Source organism: Dipodomys ordii, unplaced genomic scaffold (genome assembly GCF_000151885.1).
Source record: "Dipodomys ordii isolate 6190 unplaced genomic scaffold, Dord_2.0 Scaffold106, whole genome shotgun sequence".
NCBI classification, from domain to species: Eukaryota; Metazoa; Chordata; class Mammalia; order Rodentia; family Heteromyidae; genus Dipodomys; species Dipodomys ordii.
Window position 1 is genome coordinate 713,361 of NW_012267322.1, and position 18,308 is coordinate 731,668.

Here is an 18,308-nt window from a genome sequence, read left to right on the forward strand (position 1 = left end):
AAAAAGAAAAAAAGCCAGAAGTGGCGCTGTGGCTCAAGTGGTAGAGCACTCGCCTTGAGCTGAAGAGCTGAGGGACAGCGCCCAGGCCCAGAGTTCAGACCCCACAACTGGACCAAAGGAAAAAAAAAAAAAAAAAGATTAGAAGCTTGTAGTTGAGTACAGTGGCTCAAGCCTATAGTCCTAGTTACTCAGAAGGCTATGGGCAGGATTTGAATTTGAGGGCATCCTGGGCTACATAGAAGGGCCCTATCTAAAAAAAAAAGTTTTCAGGATTCCATCTCAACCAAGGCTGGGTATGGTGGCATGTTCCTGTCGTCCCCATAACTGAGGGAAGCACAAATAGGCTAATAGTCCAGACCCTACCTTGAAAATAACCATCATGGGAGAGAGCAAGGGAAGGACTGATAGTGTCCAAAAAGAAATGTGCTGTTTACCTGACTTAAGTAATTGTAACCTCTTTATAATAACAATTTTTGTTTGTTTGTTTGTCAGTTTGGGGCTTGAACTCTGGGCTTGAGTGCTGTCCCTGTGCTATCCAGCTCAAGGCGAGCACTCTACTGCTTGAGCCACAGCGCCACTTCCAGTTTTCTAGTGGTTTACTGGAGATAAGAGTCTCACAGACTTTCCTGCCCGGGCTGGCTTTGAACAGTGATCCTCAGATCTCAGCCTCCTGAGTAGCTAGGATTACAGGCATGAGCCACCGGCGCCCGCCTATATAGTAACAATTTTTTTTAAATTAAAAGGGCTGGTGGTGTGGCTTATGTGGTAGGTCCTAGGCCTAAATTTAAACCTCAGTACTTATTTTTTTTAAAAATTAAGGAGTTGGAAGTATGGCTCAGTGGTAGAACACCTACTTAGCAAATGTGAGTTCAAGCCCCAGTTATTCAAAGAAAAATTTTTAAGTACATTACTGCAATTTAGTACTAAATGTCATGATGTCCTCTTTCAGACTCCTAGTCTTCCAGCTCCATTTTAAAAGAATGTCAAACTTCCTTTGACTTTTCTTCCTTAGAAGAATTGTCTGTTCCATTGTATGGACTTGTGATACTAAGGGGCTTTGCCCCTAATGCAGAATGCTGACAGCATGAGCAGACTTGCTTTCACTTCAGACTGCTGCTAGTGCCAACCCAGTTTGTATTTTTCAGGAATCACCCATTCTAATGCAGGTGTGGTCCTAGTTCCATCTTTCTCCTTTCAGTGTACTCAAGCCTGATCCCCCAGGATTGTGTTGAAAGAGCTGATAGAAACAGTCTTTTAGATATGACTGCTGAGAGCCTTATGAAATACTTCATAGGATATCTAGGTGAATTGTTATACCTAAGAAATCTTTCCTAGACTACTGCACTAAGCTTCATTATAACCTTCTTTGTGAGGCTAAGAGGAAAAAATTTTAAGAAAAAGAACCTAATACATGATGCATAAGATAATATTTCCATCTAACATTTGAAAACATCGTGGCTATAGTATTCCTCAAGTCCTTACAGTTAAAGAGAAAAGAAATAGTCCCCATAACCATCTTGTTTACCTATTTAAACTGAGTCATTATGGCTAATAAACCTTTCTACAAAGCCCTCAGTTACGAGAATAGACCTTGTTTGTTCTTGCCAAAAAATCTGGACTTGAAGAGTGGAATGAAAGCATTATTTTGGTTTGAATTGTTGAAATGCCGTGGATTTGAGAGCTAGGGGATATAGCTCAGTAGCAGAGTGCTTATATAGCAAGAATGAGGCCTTAGGATTGATTCCCAACACAGAAAAACAAATATCATGGACTTGAAAGAACTTGAGCTAAATTTTGATAGAAATGGGAACCAAGCTGTTTTATTGTTCTGAGAAATCAGGTCTGGCTCCTATGTGCCCTATGGTCTTTTTTTCTCAGGCTTCTAGTGCATTCCAGCAGTTTGAGATTTAAACTATATAAAGCCAAAAGATTGGTGTATTCTGTTCTATCTGGCCTTTCTCCCAGTTGTTTTCACTGATGGTGGGTTTGGAAACATTGCTGGCATTCCCTCAGCTTTGGCAGAGCCAAAAGAACAACAGTGAGAACTTTTATAAACACTGCTTAACAGCTCTTTTTTATGTCACTGGAGAAACCTATTTATTTCCTTGCAATATCTATGCTTTTACATATGAATACATCTACCAGCATGAAAGGAAAGAAGACTCCCCAGACATTTTGCAATATTGGAATCAAAGATCCAATTTCTGAGAGATTCTCATCTTTTTCTCCCTGTAGATTGTGTTGCTATCTCTACCTACAGTAGTCTTAGGACTATCAGCCCCAGTTACTTAAGCATACTCTGACTCAGCTTTGAAACCTATAAAATTAAGATTTATGGAACATTTCTTTATTCCCCATAGGGACTGATGTCTAATTCATCACCAAAAAGCTAGAAGTTGGGATGGGAATGGGTAGAGTGCTTGCCTCGCATGCATGAAGCCCTGGGTTCAGTTCCTCAGTACCACATAAATAGAAAAGGCCAGAAGTGGTACTGTGGCTCAAGTGGTAGAGTGGTAGCCTTGAGCAAAAGCAGTTCAAGCCCCAGGACAGGGCAAAAAATAAAAATAAAATAATAATAATAATAATAAACTGGAAGTGGAACTGTGGCTTATGTGGTAGAGCATTAAAAGGTTGGGGACAGCACCCAGGCCCCGAGTTCAAGCCCCAGGACTGGCACCAAAAAAAAAAAGGAAAAAGAAGACAAAGGAAAAGGGAAGAAAGAAGAAGCAAGAAGAAAAGTAAAAGAAATCCTATGAGGCATCTGCTCTACACTAGATTTTTTATTTACCACATATACTTACCAACTCTAGTGCTATTTTTGAAAGGGAGCTGTTGGGCCCCACTTTCTGGCCACTCCCATTTGAGTATCTGTGGAAGAACTCTACAAATGACTTACTATTTAATCTTCGTTCATGGTGTCTTTCCAGTTATAGATAAGGAAATAGGCTTAGAGTATTTAAGTAAACTGCCAGAAACCACAACATGAGCCAGTATTGAGATCTGGCTCAAGGCCTGGCTGACTGAAGTTTGTGCTCTGTTTACTCAATTAAAGAAATAGCAGAACACACCTGAGCTCTTTGCATGCAGGTCTCAGAGATACGTAGGACAGTCCCTTCCTTTTTTTTCTTTCCTTTTCCTTTTGTTTTTAAATTTTTTTTGTTTTGTTTTGTGATAGGGTCTTGCTACATAGTTCAGGTAGACCTGTCTCAGCTTAGAGGTCAAAGGCTGGGTTTGAGGTTTGGTATTAGAGGTATGTACCACTTCTCTCCTTTGCATGTTCTTTGGTAAAGAACATGCAGAGGGATTATAGTAGGAATATTGGAATACATGTTAAGTATTCCAAAAGTTGATGTAAGATACCTTATTTTTTGTTTAAATACCTGTATTCTCCAGAAGATACAAGTTAGGGGTCTATCATTTCTTCTAGAAAGAATTTTATTTATTCAGCAAATATATTGCAGTAGCAAGTAGATGAAATAAGACTTCTCCCTTGAAATAGGGTAGGACAAAATAAGGAAACAAATAATTACAAATTTGAAAAAAAATAATTACAAATTTGGTTTGTTAATACAAAGAAAACAGCCATGTTCTTAAGTAAGGAATAACTCTTCCTATAGCCAAGATCTGTCTTAGGGGTAGACTTGACAGAGACAGAGGTAAATTTGTTGATGGATTATACAAGGAATGAAGAAATAACCTCTCCAGAGGGACTGAGAGGTTTCTGGCCAAATTGCTGGGGCATGAGTACGGTGGTGCTGTTGAAGGAAGACTGCTACTGCAGCGAGAGGATTGTTGCAAAGAAAATAGAGCTCTTTTGAACATGTTAAGTATCAAATACCTGTGAGGCATGTGAATGCTGCCACTTGAACATGCAGAGCTATTGCTCAGATGTAGCGATTAAATAATGGAATTCTTAGAATATAGAGTATATATAAAGCCCCAGAAATCTTGAGATCACCCAAGGAATCAAGCAGCCTAAGAACAAGGTCTGACAAATGCAGTTATTTGGGAATCATATAGAGGAAATAGGAGCCACTGAAAAAGACAGGAAAAAGTGTAGAGAGAGAGAGAAGGACCATACCATGATGGAAGAGGAAAACGAGTTTTGTGCTGCAGGAAAACAAGGCAGTGATTCAAGAAGAAGGAAACATCAAATTCTATTTCTCGCTTGTTGAATCAAGAATAATCATGTCAAAAAGATGGATCAAATTAACACCAGGTAGGGTGTAGGGGACCTTAAAAAGTTTGGTAGTCTAGAGTATGCTGCAAAGAGAATTGGAGGTAAGGACACAGTGTGCAGGCAGCTTCTAGAAGTCTGGCTATGAATGACTTCGGAGAATTGATGTGACTGAAAGGGGGTATATGGATGCCACAGGGAAGATGTTTTCAAGTCAGTGGCATATTTGCCAGTAAAACTCCAGTAGCAAGAACACTGTTATTGAAGGGAGATGGCACAATACGAACAAAGGCCGAGAAAGTCAGACAGAATAGATCCAAATGGAGAATTATGAAGAAAGGGTCAAAACATTGTTATTTACAAGCCAAAGGCTGTAGTACTGGAACAAAGGTATGCTAACTGCATAAGAACAGTGAAGCTAGGACAGCTTATTAGCCTAGAAGGCTGCAGCAATTCATGTCAGTAGATGAGAAAGCTAGGGGGCATAAGTATGTGCGTTTCTTACTAGAACCTGCAAAAAACTACCTGAGTTCAGAAGTTGTTTTAAAAGAACTGAAAAGCCAGGTGCAGGATGATACTTGTGAATTTGTAAAAGTCATGATACGTATGTTATTAGATGTATATGTTATAAGTAGAGTTTGGTAAGTTTATATCTATAAAGTACCCCCCATAATCCTAAAAAAGGAACAAACTAGTTCTTACAACTACCATACTCCCTATAAACATACCTATCCCTTGTCACCAAAAAACTCTGGTTTTTATAATCCTGATATTGTATCCACTTTTAATAGCCACATACTACCCTTTATTGTTCCTTACTTTCACTGAAGATGTGGCTACACAAATGTATTATACCAGAAAATGTTTTTGACCTAGTAAACCAGCAGTAGCAAAGACAAGAAGGCATACTTCCATTACTGAGTTAGATCCCTGTAGAATTCTCTAAACAGGTTGAAAATAGGTTCTAGAACTTAGTCTAGATTTCTGTTTTAGGAACAGTAACACAGAGTACCTTTTAAAATAAAATAAAGCTTCCAAAAATAACAAAAATTGGTTAAACTCACCTAAGACAGATAATAATGAAATAAGAATTCTCCCTGTACTGAGGGAGATAGAACAGGAAGGGGGAGAGTAGCAGAGGGCATGGGGGGTACTTTATAGATATAAACTTACCAAACTCTACTTATAACATATACATCTAATAACATACGTATCATGACTTTTACAGGGTGCCTAGAATGGGCACACACCACCTGTGTAGTCTCCGCTCAGGCTTAGCCTAGAGCACTTATGCCACATCCTGGAGACTCTGATTGGGGGTGCGGGCACAATGCCTTGCTGTGTCCTTTACCATCTCCTCATAGTGACTACAGTCAAAGAGAAGGCCATCAAAACAAATCAGACTGCTCTTAAGAGGTGTAGGTAACTACAAAGTGACAAAAGACCAATATGGGTCAGGATTCTGTTGGATGACTATTCTAGGCTCCACTTAAGTATCCTACCTTGTGTTAAAGCCTCAGAGTTGGCTTCTGAACTTGATGAATTTTTTTTTTTTTTGGTTGGTTGGGGTTCTTGAACTCGGGGCCTGGAGGCTGTCCCTGAGCCTCTTTGTGCTCAAGGCTAGTGCTCCACCACTTGAGCCCAGCACCACTTCAAGTTTTTGAGTAGCTAATTTGAGATAAGAGTCTCAAGGGGACTTTTATGCCCAGGCTGGCTTCAAACAGTGATCCTCAAATCTTAGCCTCCTGAGTACCTAGATTACATGCATGAGCCACCAGCACCCAGCGATTACTTCTCTTAATAGAAGGAGCCAGGTACCAGTGGCTTATGCCTGTTATCCTAGCTACTCTGGAGGCTGAGATCTAAGGATCAAGGTTTTAAGCCAACCTGTACCTGAAATTCAATGAGACACTTATCTCTAATTAACTTCCCAAAAGCCAGAAGTGAAGCTGTGGCTCAGGTGGTAGAGCACTAGCCTTGAGCACAAAGAGGCACAGGGACAGCCCCCAGGCCCTAAGTTCAAGCCCTAGGACTGGCAATAATAATAATGATAATGAGGAGGAGGAGGGGGAGAGAGACGGGGGAGGAAAAGGAAGAGAAGGAAGAACCAGATGTTGGTGGTTCACGCCTATAATCTTAGCTACTCAGGAATCTGAGATCTGAGGATTGTGGTTCAAAGCCATCTAGGCAAGAAAAGTTCTTGAGCAGGAAGTAGGAGTGTGACTCAAGAGGTAGAGAGCCAGCCTTGAACAACAAAAAAAAAATTAAGAGACAACACCTAAGCCCAGAGTGCAAGCAAGCCCCAGGACCAGCATCCAAATAATAGTAGTAGTGGTAATAATAATAATAATAATAATAGCAATAGATAGACATGCGGGTTTTATAAAGCATTCAAAGGTGAATTTTGAAAGGTTCTATCTCATTTGCATTTCATACAAACCACATCAGTTGCTGTAGCTGCTAGAAATGGGCAAAGAAGTGAACACACTATGGAAAGGCCACAAAGAACTATGGTAGTAAGCACTTCCATGTCCTGCTGCAGCTTCTGTTGAAGACACCTTGATGCTGCATAGGCAGACTAGGCCTTGTGACTAGAAAAGGCCTCACTGAAAGGATGCGATGCAGCTGGTTCTCATGGTACAGGAGTTGGTGTGGGAGTTGGTCCAGACTGTGGCTGCTCTGCTGCTTTAAGAAGTGACAGAGAAGACCTTGGCACCTTTCCAAGGGAAAGAGCATCTGCCCTTCCCTTTTCTTGGTGGTCCTAAAACAAATCCACTGCTAGAAAAATCAAATATTCATGAACTCAAGGCTTTAGGATATCAATACAAAGACTTTAAAAGAGGCTGCCAGATGGATAGTGCCTGCGGTAACAGCCCTGACAGGAATATAAAAGTGCTACACAGGCTGTAAAGAAGCCAGTTGCTGAAAACGTCACTACAGAGCAATCCTGCATACCCAAAAGCACTTTTAACAGCTCAGGTTTTATATTAGCAGAGCAAGTTCCATGTTTGTCCCTGGAAAGAAGGTCTGCAAAGTTAGTCACATCTATTCCCTGGTACTCGCTGGTCAGCCCTTCAGTTCTGAGGTCTTGCTGTGCCTTCTCTGTTCAGAAAACTCCCTCTCACATCTTAACACTGTTCAGTCTCCTCAGACAGGGCCCTTCACCTCCTCAGGGCTGTTTGCTCACTTCTGCTTCTTTGGCCATCCTTTTGATGTTGTTTGGGAAAGCAAATGTTTTAGGCAATACTAAGATTTCAACTCAGCCCCTCAGGCTTGCTAGGTTTCCAGCCCTCTTAGAGTCGTAACTTCCCATTCTGGCTGAGATAATAGACGTCACCCTTTCCAGCTTTCCTCTGGAGACAGTCTTGTGGACTTCTCTGTCCAGCCTGCCACTAAGATCCTTTGCATCTCAGCCTCCCACATAGCTTAGGATGATAAGCTTGTGATAATGTACCCACCTATGAGTTGAGAATTCTCAAGTTTCTCTGCCCAGGCTGGGCTTGAACCATGGTCCTCCAACTCTCAGCTTCCAATGCACAAGACACCAGGTATTAGTGGCTATCAAAACTATACCAAATACCTTTCTGTTATATTCAGCATGACTTAGTATATTAAAAAATCACTCTTCACAAGCCGGGTGTTGATGGCTTACTCCTGTAATCCTAGCTAATCAGGAGGCTGAGATCTGAGGATTGCGGTTCAAAGCCAGCTCAGGCAGGAAACTCCATGAGACTCTTATCTCTAATAAACCACTAGAAAACCGGAAGTGGCGCTATGGCTCAAGTGGTAGAACACTCATCTTGAGCTGAAGAGCGCAGGGACAGCGCCCAAGCCCAGAGTTCAAGCCCCATGACCGACCAAAAAAAAAATCTCTCTTCAGGATTAGTTTCCCTGCTCTAGGAAGAATCTGTATGATAGAGCAAGCAAGCAAGCAAGGAAAGAAGGAAGGAGAGAAAGGAGAGGGAGGGAAGGAGGGAGGGAGGGAAAGAAGTGAAAGAGGGAAGGAAAGACCTCTAGCAAATTCCTACCCAAATTAGATGTCTTTTGGGAATAGAGAATAGATTTGTTGGGGGAAAAACAAATTTTGTGAGATATTTTATAAATAGTTGGTTTATGCTTCTTTAAATAGAACTTTTTTTTTGGTATATTGATCTGTTGTGTCTTCTCAATTAAACGTACAAAAGGACAGGAACCAAAGCCAGAAGAAGTATGATCTGTGGTGGGGGTAACAACTTAGCTGACACTAGTGTTTGGCATTCCAGGTCTCTAACTTAGCCCAGCCTATGTTGAGAGTTCAATGCTAAAACAAGCTTTTAAAATAGGCTGTTGAGTACCCAATGGCTTCATTGCCACAATATGCCTTGGAACCTATTGAACTTGAGGGCTTTCACTACATAAGCCTGCTGGAACAGGTATAAACATTAACAGTGGAAACAGGGTTTTTTTTTTCTTTGCTGTTGGTTTTGTTTTCTTTTTATCTTGTTTGTTTACCTTTGGGAGGCTAAGGGGGGCACAAAAATGGAGAGACAAAGGGTGAACAGATGCAACAGTGGTACTTAACACTGTGTTGAAAATGAAATATACAAATTTGGGGTGGGTATGGGAGGGAAAAACAGAGAGAAAGGGAAGGGGTGACATTGTCCAAAAAGAAATGTGCTCTTTACCTGACTTGCATAACTGTAAACTGCTCCCCTCCCCCCCCATACATCACCTTTGTAATAACAAAAATTTTTAAGAATAACAAGCAAAAAAATAATATTAGCAATGTAGCTTGTTCGCCATAAGCCAGCTCCAGACCCTACGGGTTCCCTAGTGAGGGCCATACCTGTCACCAGAGGTCTCCTATGTGCTTAGGGTTTCGTACACTCAGTTCCTATGACAAATTCATAAGATGGGACTTAGGAGGCTCGTAGGGCAAGAAACTTTAACATTGCTGTTTTCAGCTGTTCCTTTGTATGTGCTTTCCTGACTTGGATGGTTAACTTCATGACTTATCACCTAGACTCATTCTCAGGCTTGTAGCAAGTTCAGTTTAAAGAAATGTACTCATTACCTTATTATGTAACTGCAACCCCTCTGTACACCACCTTGACAATAAAATTAAATTATAAGTAAATAGGCAGCCAGGAAGCACAAAGACAAGACTCCCCCTTGGAAAAGAATCAAGGGCATCCATCAAGAAGCCTCTCTGCAGTAACAACAATGGAAGTATATATATGGTGGTCCAGTAATATCTTAGAGGCTTGTAAGACACACCTTCACCCTTAACCTTTGGAGTTAACACTTCTCAAATGTGTGTTGCTAAGGTGGTTCATAGGCCTGGCAAAGCGGCTCATGCTGTAACCTAGCTATTAGGAAGGAGGAGATTGGGAGGATCGGGGACCAAGGCCATCCAGGCAAAAAACTTGAAAGACTCCCCATCTAAACCAATAAAAATGTGATGGTGCTGTGTGCCTGTCACCCCAGCTATGCTTGAAGCATAAAATAAAAGAGTTGCCGGCCAGGCCAGCCCCAGCCTAAAGGCAAGAACTTATTCAAACAACAGTTATGGCAAAAGGTGTTTGAGGATCATGGCTCAAGTAGTAGACCACCTGCATGGCAAACACCAAGTCCTGAATTCAAAACCCTGAAAAACCAATAAAAGAGGAAGTATTTTAATAAACGTTAAATAAGGTCTAAAGTATCTAATAAAGATATTTAAATAAGCAAAACTACTGGGTTTTTGAAAATTAATGCCTATGTAACTGGCTCTTAAAAATCAGTTATTAAGTGGAGCATCAGTGGCTCATGCCTGTAATCCTAGCTACTCAGGAGGCTGAGATCTGAGGATCACAGTTCAAAGCTGGCCTGGGCAGGAACATCTGTGAGACTCTTATCTCCAGTTAACCACCAGAAAACCTGAAGTGGTGCTATGGCTCAAGTGGTAGAGCACTAGCCTTGAGCAGAGCTTAGGGAAAGTACCCAGGGTTCAAGCCCCACGATGAACAACAACAACAACAAAAATCAGTTATTAAGGCCAGGTACCAGTCAGTCAATCACACCTATAATCCTAGTCACTCAGGAGGTTGAAGCTCAGCCTAGACAGAAAAATCTGAGACCATCTCTAGTTAGCCAGCAAAAAGCAGAGCTGGAGTTGTCTCAACTTGGTAAGCACCAGCTACAAACAAGCAAGTCAAGAGAACAGGAGAGTCAAGCAGCAGTTGCTCACACCTGTAATCCTATGCTGAGATCTGAGGATCACGGTTCAAGGCCAGCCTGGGCAGGAAAGTTCGTGAGATTCTTATCTCCAGTAAACCACCAGAAAACCAGAAATGGCACTGTGGCTTAAGTGGTAGAGCACTAGCCTTGAGCTGAAGAACTAAGGGACAGTGCTCAGGCCCAGAGTTCAAGCCCCACGACCAACCACAAAGAAAAGAGAGAACAGGAAAACCTGAGTTCAAACCCCAATGGTAGTGTGCGCCCACGTGTGTGCACGCACGCACGCACGCGCGCGCACACACACACACACAGTTACCAGATGGAGATTGGAGGGAATGGGAGAGAATGAGGAATGAGGAAACACATGACACTGTACTTAATACCTGACAGATGTAAATGTAACCACACTGTATAGCACCTCTAAAATAACAATATAGTAAAAATAAATCAGTTACCATATGGTAAGGTAAAATTCTTCTGGCAGAAAGCCATCAGTAAGTGGTCAGTTATAACTCAGAAGCATGGTGTGAAATATATACTCTGATGTGTGCAGCTAAGTCTTCTATATAAAAAGCATGCTCTTAGAAGATAATGTGATTAGTCAGTCTCATAATTTTTCTTCTTTCTTCCAAGGTATCTGAGCGTTTGAGTCAACCAGGAGTGGCAATAGGTTTAGCTTGGACTCCATTAGGCGGGAAAATCATGTTCGTAGAGGCAAGTCGAATGGATGGAGAAGGCCAGTTGACACTGACTGGCCAGCTAGGTGATGTCATGAAGGAGTCTGCTCACCTTGCTATTAGCTGGCTTCGCAGCAATGCAAAGAAATACCACCTGACCAACGGTATGTGGACTGGCCATGCTGGGGCTCAGCTAGAATGGAAAACCTCCCAAGTCCTGACCCAAAAATTTCTCACAATCGGTAACGGAGATTAAGCTGAATTTTAAATGATCAGTGACACCAATCAGTGAAGAGCTTTTGAACTCGATTTAGTGCTAAGCTAGAAACATTCAAAAGGTTTATTTTGTTTTGAATCCTACCTAGAATAGAATGAGTTGATTCTTCCAGAGCCTCATTCTAATCATACTGTTAATATTCTCTAGCATTCTCTAGCATTCATTTACACAAAATAATAATTTTTGTCTCTGACTTATTAGCAGAAAAAGAAAGCAGATTTAATTTTTCTACATTAAAATCCTTTTTTCCTTTTTTAAAGCCTTTGGAAGTTTTGATCTTCTTGACAACACAGACATCCATCTGCACTTCCCAGCTGGAGCTGTCACAAAAGATGGACCATCTGCTGGTGTTACCATAGTAACCTGTCTCGCCTCACTTTTTAGTGGGCGGCTGGTACGTTCAGATGTAGCCATGACTGGAGAAATTACTCTGAGAGGCCTTGTTCTTCCAGTAAGTATGGGGAAAAAAACCTGTGGTATTAAATTTTTTTAATTAAATTAGAAGTATTTTTTAATTTAAATTAATAGTGGTCTGCCTTCTGTGAAAACTTTGGCTGCTTTAAACATCCATTAAGTATTTATACCTGTAATGAATTCATACTTTAAACTTTTGGACAAATAAAAGAAAACCTAACAATTTTTCCTCATGTTTTCTCACCTAAAAAGACTTCCTCAAGGGAAAAAAAATTAGTGTTGTCATCAAAAACATAAGTCCACATAGACATATGCAGTCTGTTCTAATTAGTGATCCTCAAATATATTGTGTGTATACATAAGATAGCTGTTTCAGTTCTTACCTTTTCAAGATCCTTTAAGACTAATCTTGCAGAAATCTCAGATTGCTATAGTTTATATAAAACAGAATAGTATAGAATAGAAACTGAGGAGATTGAGGCAGAAGGATCACAAGTTTGATGCTAGTCTGGACAATTTAGTGAGACTATCTCAAAATAAAAGTTAAAAAGAAAAAAAGGCTAAAGAGGTAAGCTGGTGATAAAGCACAGAAGGAAGAAAACTACTAAAAATACGGACCTTTCTTTTCCCCCTTCTGTTTCTCTCTCTCTCTCTTTTTTAATAGCAGTGCTGGGACTTTCCTGTAATCAGAAAGTCATATCTTAAACTCCATTTATTATGCTGTATTTGTAGGTCTGAATTCAGAAAGAATGGCTCATCTTTTTACACAGAAACTTCTATATTTCAAGTAATAGCAGTTCATACTACCTGTGTACTGAAGTAAATGAGTGGTGCTTCATTTATAATAACTTACTTCAGTGTCTGGTTTTAATAATAGAATAAGCAGGAAATAAAAGGAAATAATAAAGTCTAGTTCTCAAAAACAAGTGAGGCCAATCAGCTAGTTCTGATGAATCAGAACCATGGGTAAGAGGCAGCCTTCCTGACAGATAACCAGGATAAGGTCTGGCTCAGAACCAGAGGGACAGAGCAAGAGAACATGAATGGAATTCACTGAAAATCTCTGTGGAACAATCCTCAGACTTGGTCCCCTAATGCCCAGAGCAGACAACAGCCCAGGCAAAGGACTGCCCATCTCTGGCAGCTTTGGTCCTGTAGTTTCAAAGTAACAAAGCCATGAAGGAAAGCAGATCTGCTAAGGTTAAGGAAAACAGTTCAAAAGCAGAGAATTAGACAAACCTTTTGGATTTTTAAGTGTAGTTCCAGAATTATTCAGAAAAAGACTGCAGTCAGTTAAAAAATAGTATGACAGATCCAGGGGTTATAGCAAGCAGAAAAATAGAATAAATTGTCAAATAATGAAACATTTCCTAGAAGTGAAGGTGTTGTTAGGTTGAAAGGACCGGTCTAACCGAGGGAAGATTTCAGCCTCTTGGCTTTTCAGATCACTGAGGACATGTGACTTAGTGTGTAGCACCTCAGACTTTTAAAATCCAGTATTGTGAACCCAGTTTACTATAAATAAATGTGAAAATAAAGACATTTGCTTATATGTATATAATAAGGAATCAGTCTATCTCATGTTCTTTCTGAAGGCATTTGAGATGTACTTCATCCTTCAAAACAGGATAATAGTGAGATCAGATGGCAGCTATAGGGAAAGCAAAAGAGCTCCTTGTCTTGATTGGAACAGCTGGCTGGAGGGTTGTCTCCAAGGATTACATGGTCTAGATGGTATTGATTATTCTTCACGAGAGCCATATGTCTTGTTCTTAAAGTTTCTATGGCTCAGGAATTTAGGGATAGCTCTTCTGGCTCAAGGTCTCTTATCTTACAGTCAAGCTACCAGCCAGGTCATAGGCATCTGAAGGTTGGCTGAGGCTGGAGGATCTGTATCCAAAGCGGTTCATGCACAGTAACTGGCAAATCAGTCCTGGTTGTGGGCAGGAGGCCCCAGGTCTCTAACTTCAAACATGAACCCCCTAGTTCCAGGCCAACTGATCTGAGAAAGATCAGTCCAGGTAGGAGCTCTTTTAACAGCCGGGCACTGGTGATCCACGCCTGTAATCCTAGCTACTCAGGAGGCTGAGATCTGAGGATTGAGGTTCTAAACCATCCCAGGCAAGAACATGAGACTCCTATCTCCAATAAACCACCAGAAAACCAAAAGTGGTGCTGCGGCTCAAGAGGTAGAATACTCGCCTTGAGCTGAAGAGGTCAGGGACAGTGCCCAAGCCCAGAGTTCAAGTCCCACAACTGACCCCCCCCCAAAAAAAGTAAGTCATACAACATCACTCCAACACAACTCCACCCCCCTCACACACCCATGGTACAGGGTTTTTTTGTTTTGTTTTTGGGTCCGGTCGTGGGGCCTGAACTCTGGGCCTGGGCGCTGTCCTCAGCTCTTCAGCTCAAGGCTAGCACTCTACTATTTGAGCCACAGCACCACTTCCAGCTTTTTTTTCTTTTTGCTTATGTGGTGCTGAGGAATCGAACCCAGGGCCTCAGGCATGCAAGGCAAATGCTCTACCACTGAGCCACCTTCCCAGCCCCATGGTACAGGGTTTTGAACTCAGGACTTGGACCTTGTTAGACTGGCACTCCACTAGTTAAGCCAAATCTCCAATAGGTTTTTGCTGGTTACTGTCAATATAGGGTCTCATGTCCTGCCACGGCAAGTTCCTGACCCTCGGTCCTAGTACTTTGTTTCTGTCATCATTGCTAGGAAGACAGGCGTTTACTACTGTCAGCATCCCTCCATAGAGATGAAGTCTGAGGACTTCTTTCCTCCTTGGAAATGGAGACTTATTGGCCTGGACTAGCCTGTCCTAGAAGTGTGATCCTCTCAATCTCAGCTTCTTACATAACACTCTATTTCTTACAATTGAGTCCCAAAGACTGGCCCATATTCAAAGGGTAGGAACAGCAGACACTAGAGCCTATTTTTTTGTGAAGGAATCATTGTGGTTATATTTTAAACACCCAAGGGAACCTATAGTATTCTTTGGTTTTTAGCACTGGATGCACAAAGGTCCTGGCTTTATGCTTATGAAAATGGAAATAACGAACAAAACTAAGCACTGTAGAAAACTTTCAAAATGCTTTCTTCTTGTTAGCAACAGTATTTATAATCAAAACTTTCTCAGAATCAGCCTAAAAACAAGACTGCTGTGATTGTAATGGAATTTTAATCTCTACAGTTTAGAAAAGGATAGAGGTCTAGGCACTGGTAGCACATGCTTGTAATCCTAGCTACTCAGGAAGCTGAGATCTGAGGATCACAGTTCAAAGCTAGCCTAGACAGTAAAGTCCTTAAGATCCTAAGTCCAATTAACCAGCAAAAAAGCCAGAAGTAGAATGGTGGCTAAAGTGGTAGAGCACTAGACTTGAGTACAAAAGCTCAAGGATAGCCCCCAAGGCCCTAAGTTAAATCTCAAGACCAGCACAAAAAAAAAAGGAAGAATGGAGGTATGTGTATATAAAAAAGTCATTTTAATACCATTAAAAGGGGGAAAAATGCTACTATGTACTGAACCATCCTGTGACCTTCTTTGTTCATACTGTAACATATAACGGAAGGAGGCTTAGATGTCTTAATTCAGTGAAAGCAGGGAGGGCTAGGCAAGATGACCACAAACTGAAAACTATCTTTCTCCTCACAGGTAGGTGGAATTAAAGATAAAGTGCTGGCCGCCCACCGAGCAGGACTGAAGCAAATCATCATTCCTCAAAGGAACGAAAAAGACCTTGAAGAAATCCCAAGCAATGTGAAGCAGGATTTAAGTTTTGTCACAGCAAGCTGCCTAGATGACGTTCTTAATGCCGCCTTTGATGGTGGCTTTACTGTCAAGACCAGACCTGGTCTCATCAATAGCAAACTGTAAACCTAAATCTCAAGCTGTTAGAATTTTAAGCTATGAAGTGCTAAAAGATACTGACAAGGTTTGTCTTATTCATAACAGAAGTAAGGAAAATGTCCCTAACTTGTGAACACAATCACAATAACATTGAATCTCACTCAAGTAGTAGCTAGTGCTTATTTCGATAATTAAGACATCAATTTAATAAACTGACAAAAGTAGAATTCTTGTTTTCAGTGTGGTCATCAGAATCCCTGGAAAGGCAAAGAAAAGAGGTTCTGTGTAGTCCAGGCAGAAACATCTATATCAACTTAGAAATGCAGCATAAATAGAAATCCTCAGGCCCTCTGCAGACCTCAAATTCTGGGCCATGGAACCGAAATCTGGTTTGGGGAGGGTTTTCTTTGCCCTTTGCTTTATTGCTCTTAAGAGTGTCTTGGTTTGTATCCCAGATGGCCTCAAACCCAAGTGTCATGTGTTAGTCTTCAAGCACTGAGATTATAGATGTATACCACCATGCCCTCCAGGTAATTCTGATGCACCATCAAGTTCAAGAACCACTGGTAAGAGTGGATTGCAGGATGCAGATTTAAAGGATCAATCTGAACCAGTTTTGCAAAACTGAGACCTTATCTGAAAAAATAAAGCAAAAGAGCCTAGGGATGTGGCTCTAGTAGGGTACCTGCTTAGCAAGCACGAGGTTGAGTTCAGATCCCCATTCTGCCTTGAACAATGGTATAGACCATTAGCGTAGGTAATTCACCTGTAACTCTGTTTTGGGAAGTGGGGGTGCCAGTTTCAAGGCTAGTGCTCTACACTTGAACCACAGTTCCATTTCCAGGTTTTTTTAGTAGCCAATTGTAGGTAAGAATCTCACAAGCTTTCCTGCCTAGGCTGGCTTCACACCATGATCCTCAAGTCTCAGCTTCCTGAGTAGCTAGGATTAAACACACAAGCCACTGGCACCAGGCCACCTAAGCTTTTATTGGATCTTGAAACTACTCACCTAGAAGAGGAACCAATAAGCAACCAATATATCCAAATATGAGCAACTATTTGTCCTTGTGGGACTTAAAGTTAATTTAGTCCTATAATGAGGTCTACATATCCTAATACTAGGTCCCTTCTCATAGCAAGGGAAGTAGTACTCTGAGTACGTTTTAGATAGTGTGGCAAGTGCCAGCAGACATCACAGAAACACACTGGAAAGCCGGGCGCTGGTGGCTCACGCCTGTAATCCTAGCTACTCAGGAGGCTGAGATCTGAGGATCGCGGTTCAAAGCCAGCCCGGGCAAGAGAGACTGTGAGACTCCTATCTCCAATAAACCACCAGAAAACCGGAAGTGGCGCTGTAGCTCAAGTGGTAGAGTGCTCGCCTTGAGCTGAAGAGCTGTGGGATAGCGCCCAAGCCCAGAGTTCAAGCCCCACGACCGACCAAAAAAAAAAAAGAAAAGAAAACCTTTAAAAAAAAAAAAAAAGAAACACACTGGACCTGGGTTCCTATAATCTCAGAAAAGCCTAAGCCCAACCTACAGGAAGTAGCTATCCATCTCAGAATGGTTCCTGAGCTTGGAATCTGACTCCTGCTAGTCTCCTGCTGGTTTGTTTGGGGAAATTTCCAAGTATCAGCTTCCATGCCTACCTGTTCCTGTGATTCAGTCAGCCTAACTATGGAGGCAGACTCTTCTACTTACCAGCTATGTAAATGTTTTATCTTAGTTTTCCTCACCTGTGCAATGTAAATCTTAGTGTCACTGTGAAGATTAAATTAGAATATTATGTTTAGAAACATGATACACAAAAGATATGTAGATAGTCTGGAATGCGCTGGTTGAGATCTAAAAGTTACCCAAAATACCAGACTCAGCCTACAGTTATGAAAGTTCTGACCTAGAATGTCATGGCACTGTGAGGAAGGAAAAACACAATACTGTCTTATCAGCTGTTTTAACTTTATCCTATCAGTAATCTCACACTGGGGAGAAGAAAAACGATCAGACGGTCACTTACTCCAGCACCAGAGGGAATGAGTCCCCACTGGCATCGGCACCAATCTGCCTTGTGCAAGAAAACAGTGTAGCCTCTTTGCTCCAGCATTGCTTTTGCTTTCTGGGGTGGGGTGGAGGTCAGGGGGGGATTAAGTGCCTGCTTTTTCACCTCTTTAATTGGGCCAAATGCACATAAAAGTTATTTTATCCATTTTAAATGTCTTAATTGTAAAAATTGGGCATCAGTGCTGCCATTGCTCACTCATTTTTTTAAAATCTCACTCCACATGTTATAATATCCTTTTGTGTCTCACCTATAACTAGGTGCCAACTTCTTTTATGGCTGAATATCCCATTGTATATGTATGCCATATTTTGTTTATCCATTCGTTTGGTGGTTTTGTAACCACTGCGATGAATACAGATGTGCAAGTAAGTCACTCCTTTTCAATGTATACACCAAAGTAGAATTGCTAGAGTTAACACGTGTTAACTTAAATGCCACCAAAATTCATGTACTGAACTTAAGTCACCAAAGTGATACTAAGAGGGTTAGTTTTGAGATCTCTGCCTTAGCTAATGAACTAGGTCTCCTTTTAAAGAATCTTCAGGTGACTGGCTAGCTTTTTTGCCCTGCTGTTCCTTCTACCAGTAAACAGCAACAAGGTACCCAACAACTCAACCTACCAGAGCCATAATCTTGGCTCCCCAACTTCC

The 18,308-nt window shown here is 41.3% G+C and overlaps 1 protein-coding gene across 1 annotated transcript in view; it reads left to right on the forward strand.

Annotated features, from left to right (window-relative positions):
- The window catches only part of Lonp2 (lon peptidase 2, peroxisomal), a 106,791-nt gene extending 91,091 nt beyond the window's left edge, over positions 1-15,700 (forward strand). Inside the window, exons 15-18 of the mRNA XM_013027881.1 lie at positions 10,860-10,869; positions 10,977-11,216; positions 11,590-11,780; positions 15,406-15,700. Coding sequence (XP_012883335.1) covers positions 10,860-10,869; positions 10,977-11,216; positions 11,590-11,780; positions 15,406-15,627 — 663 coding nt within the window. The 3' untranslated portion in view covers positions 15,628-15,700. The remainder of the gene's footprint in view (positions 1-10,859; positions 10,870-10,976; positions 11,217-11,589; positions 11,781-15,405) is intronic.
- The last annotated feature ends 2,608 nt before the right edge of the window (positions 15,701-18,308 follow it).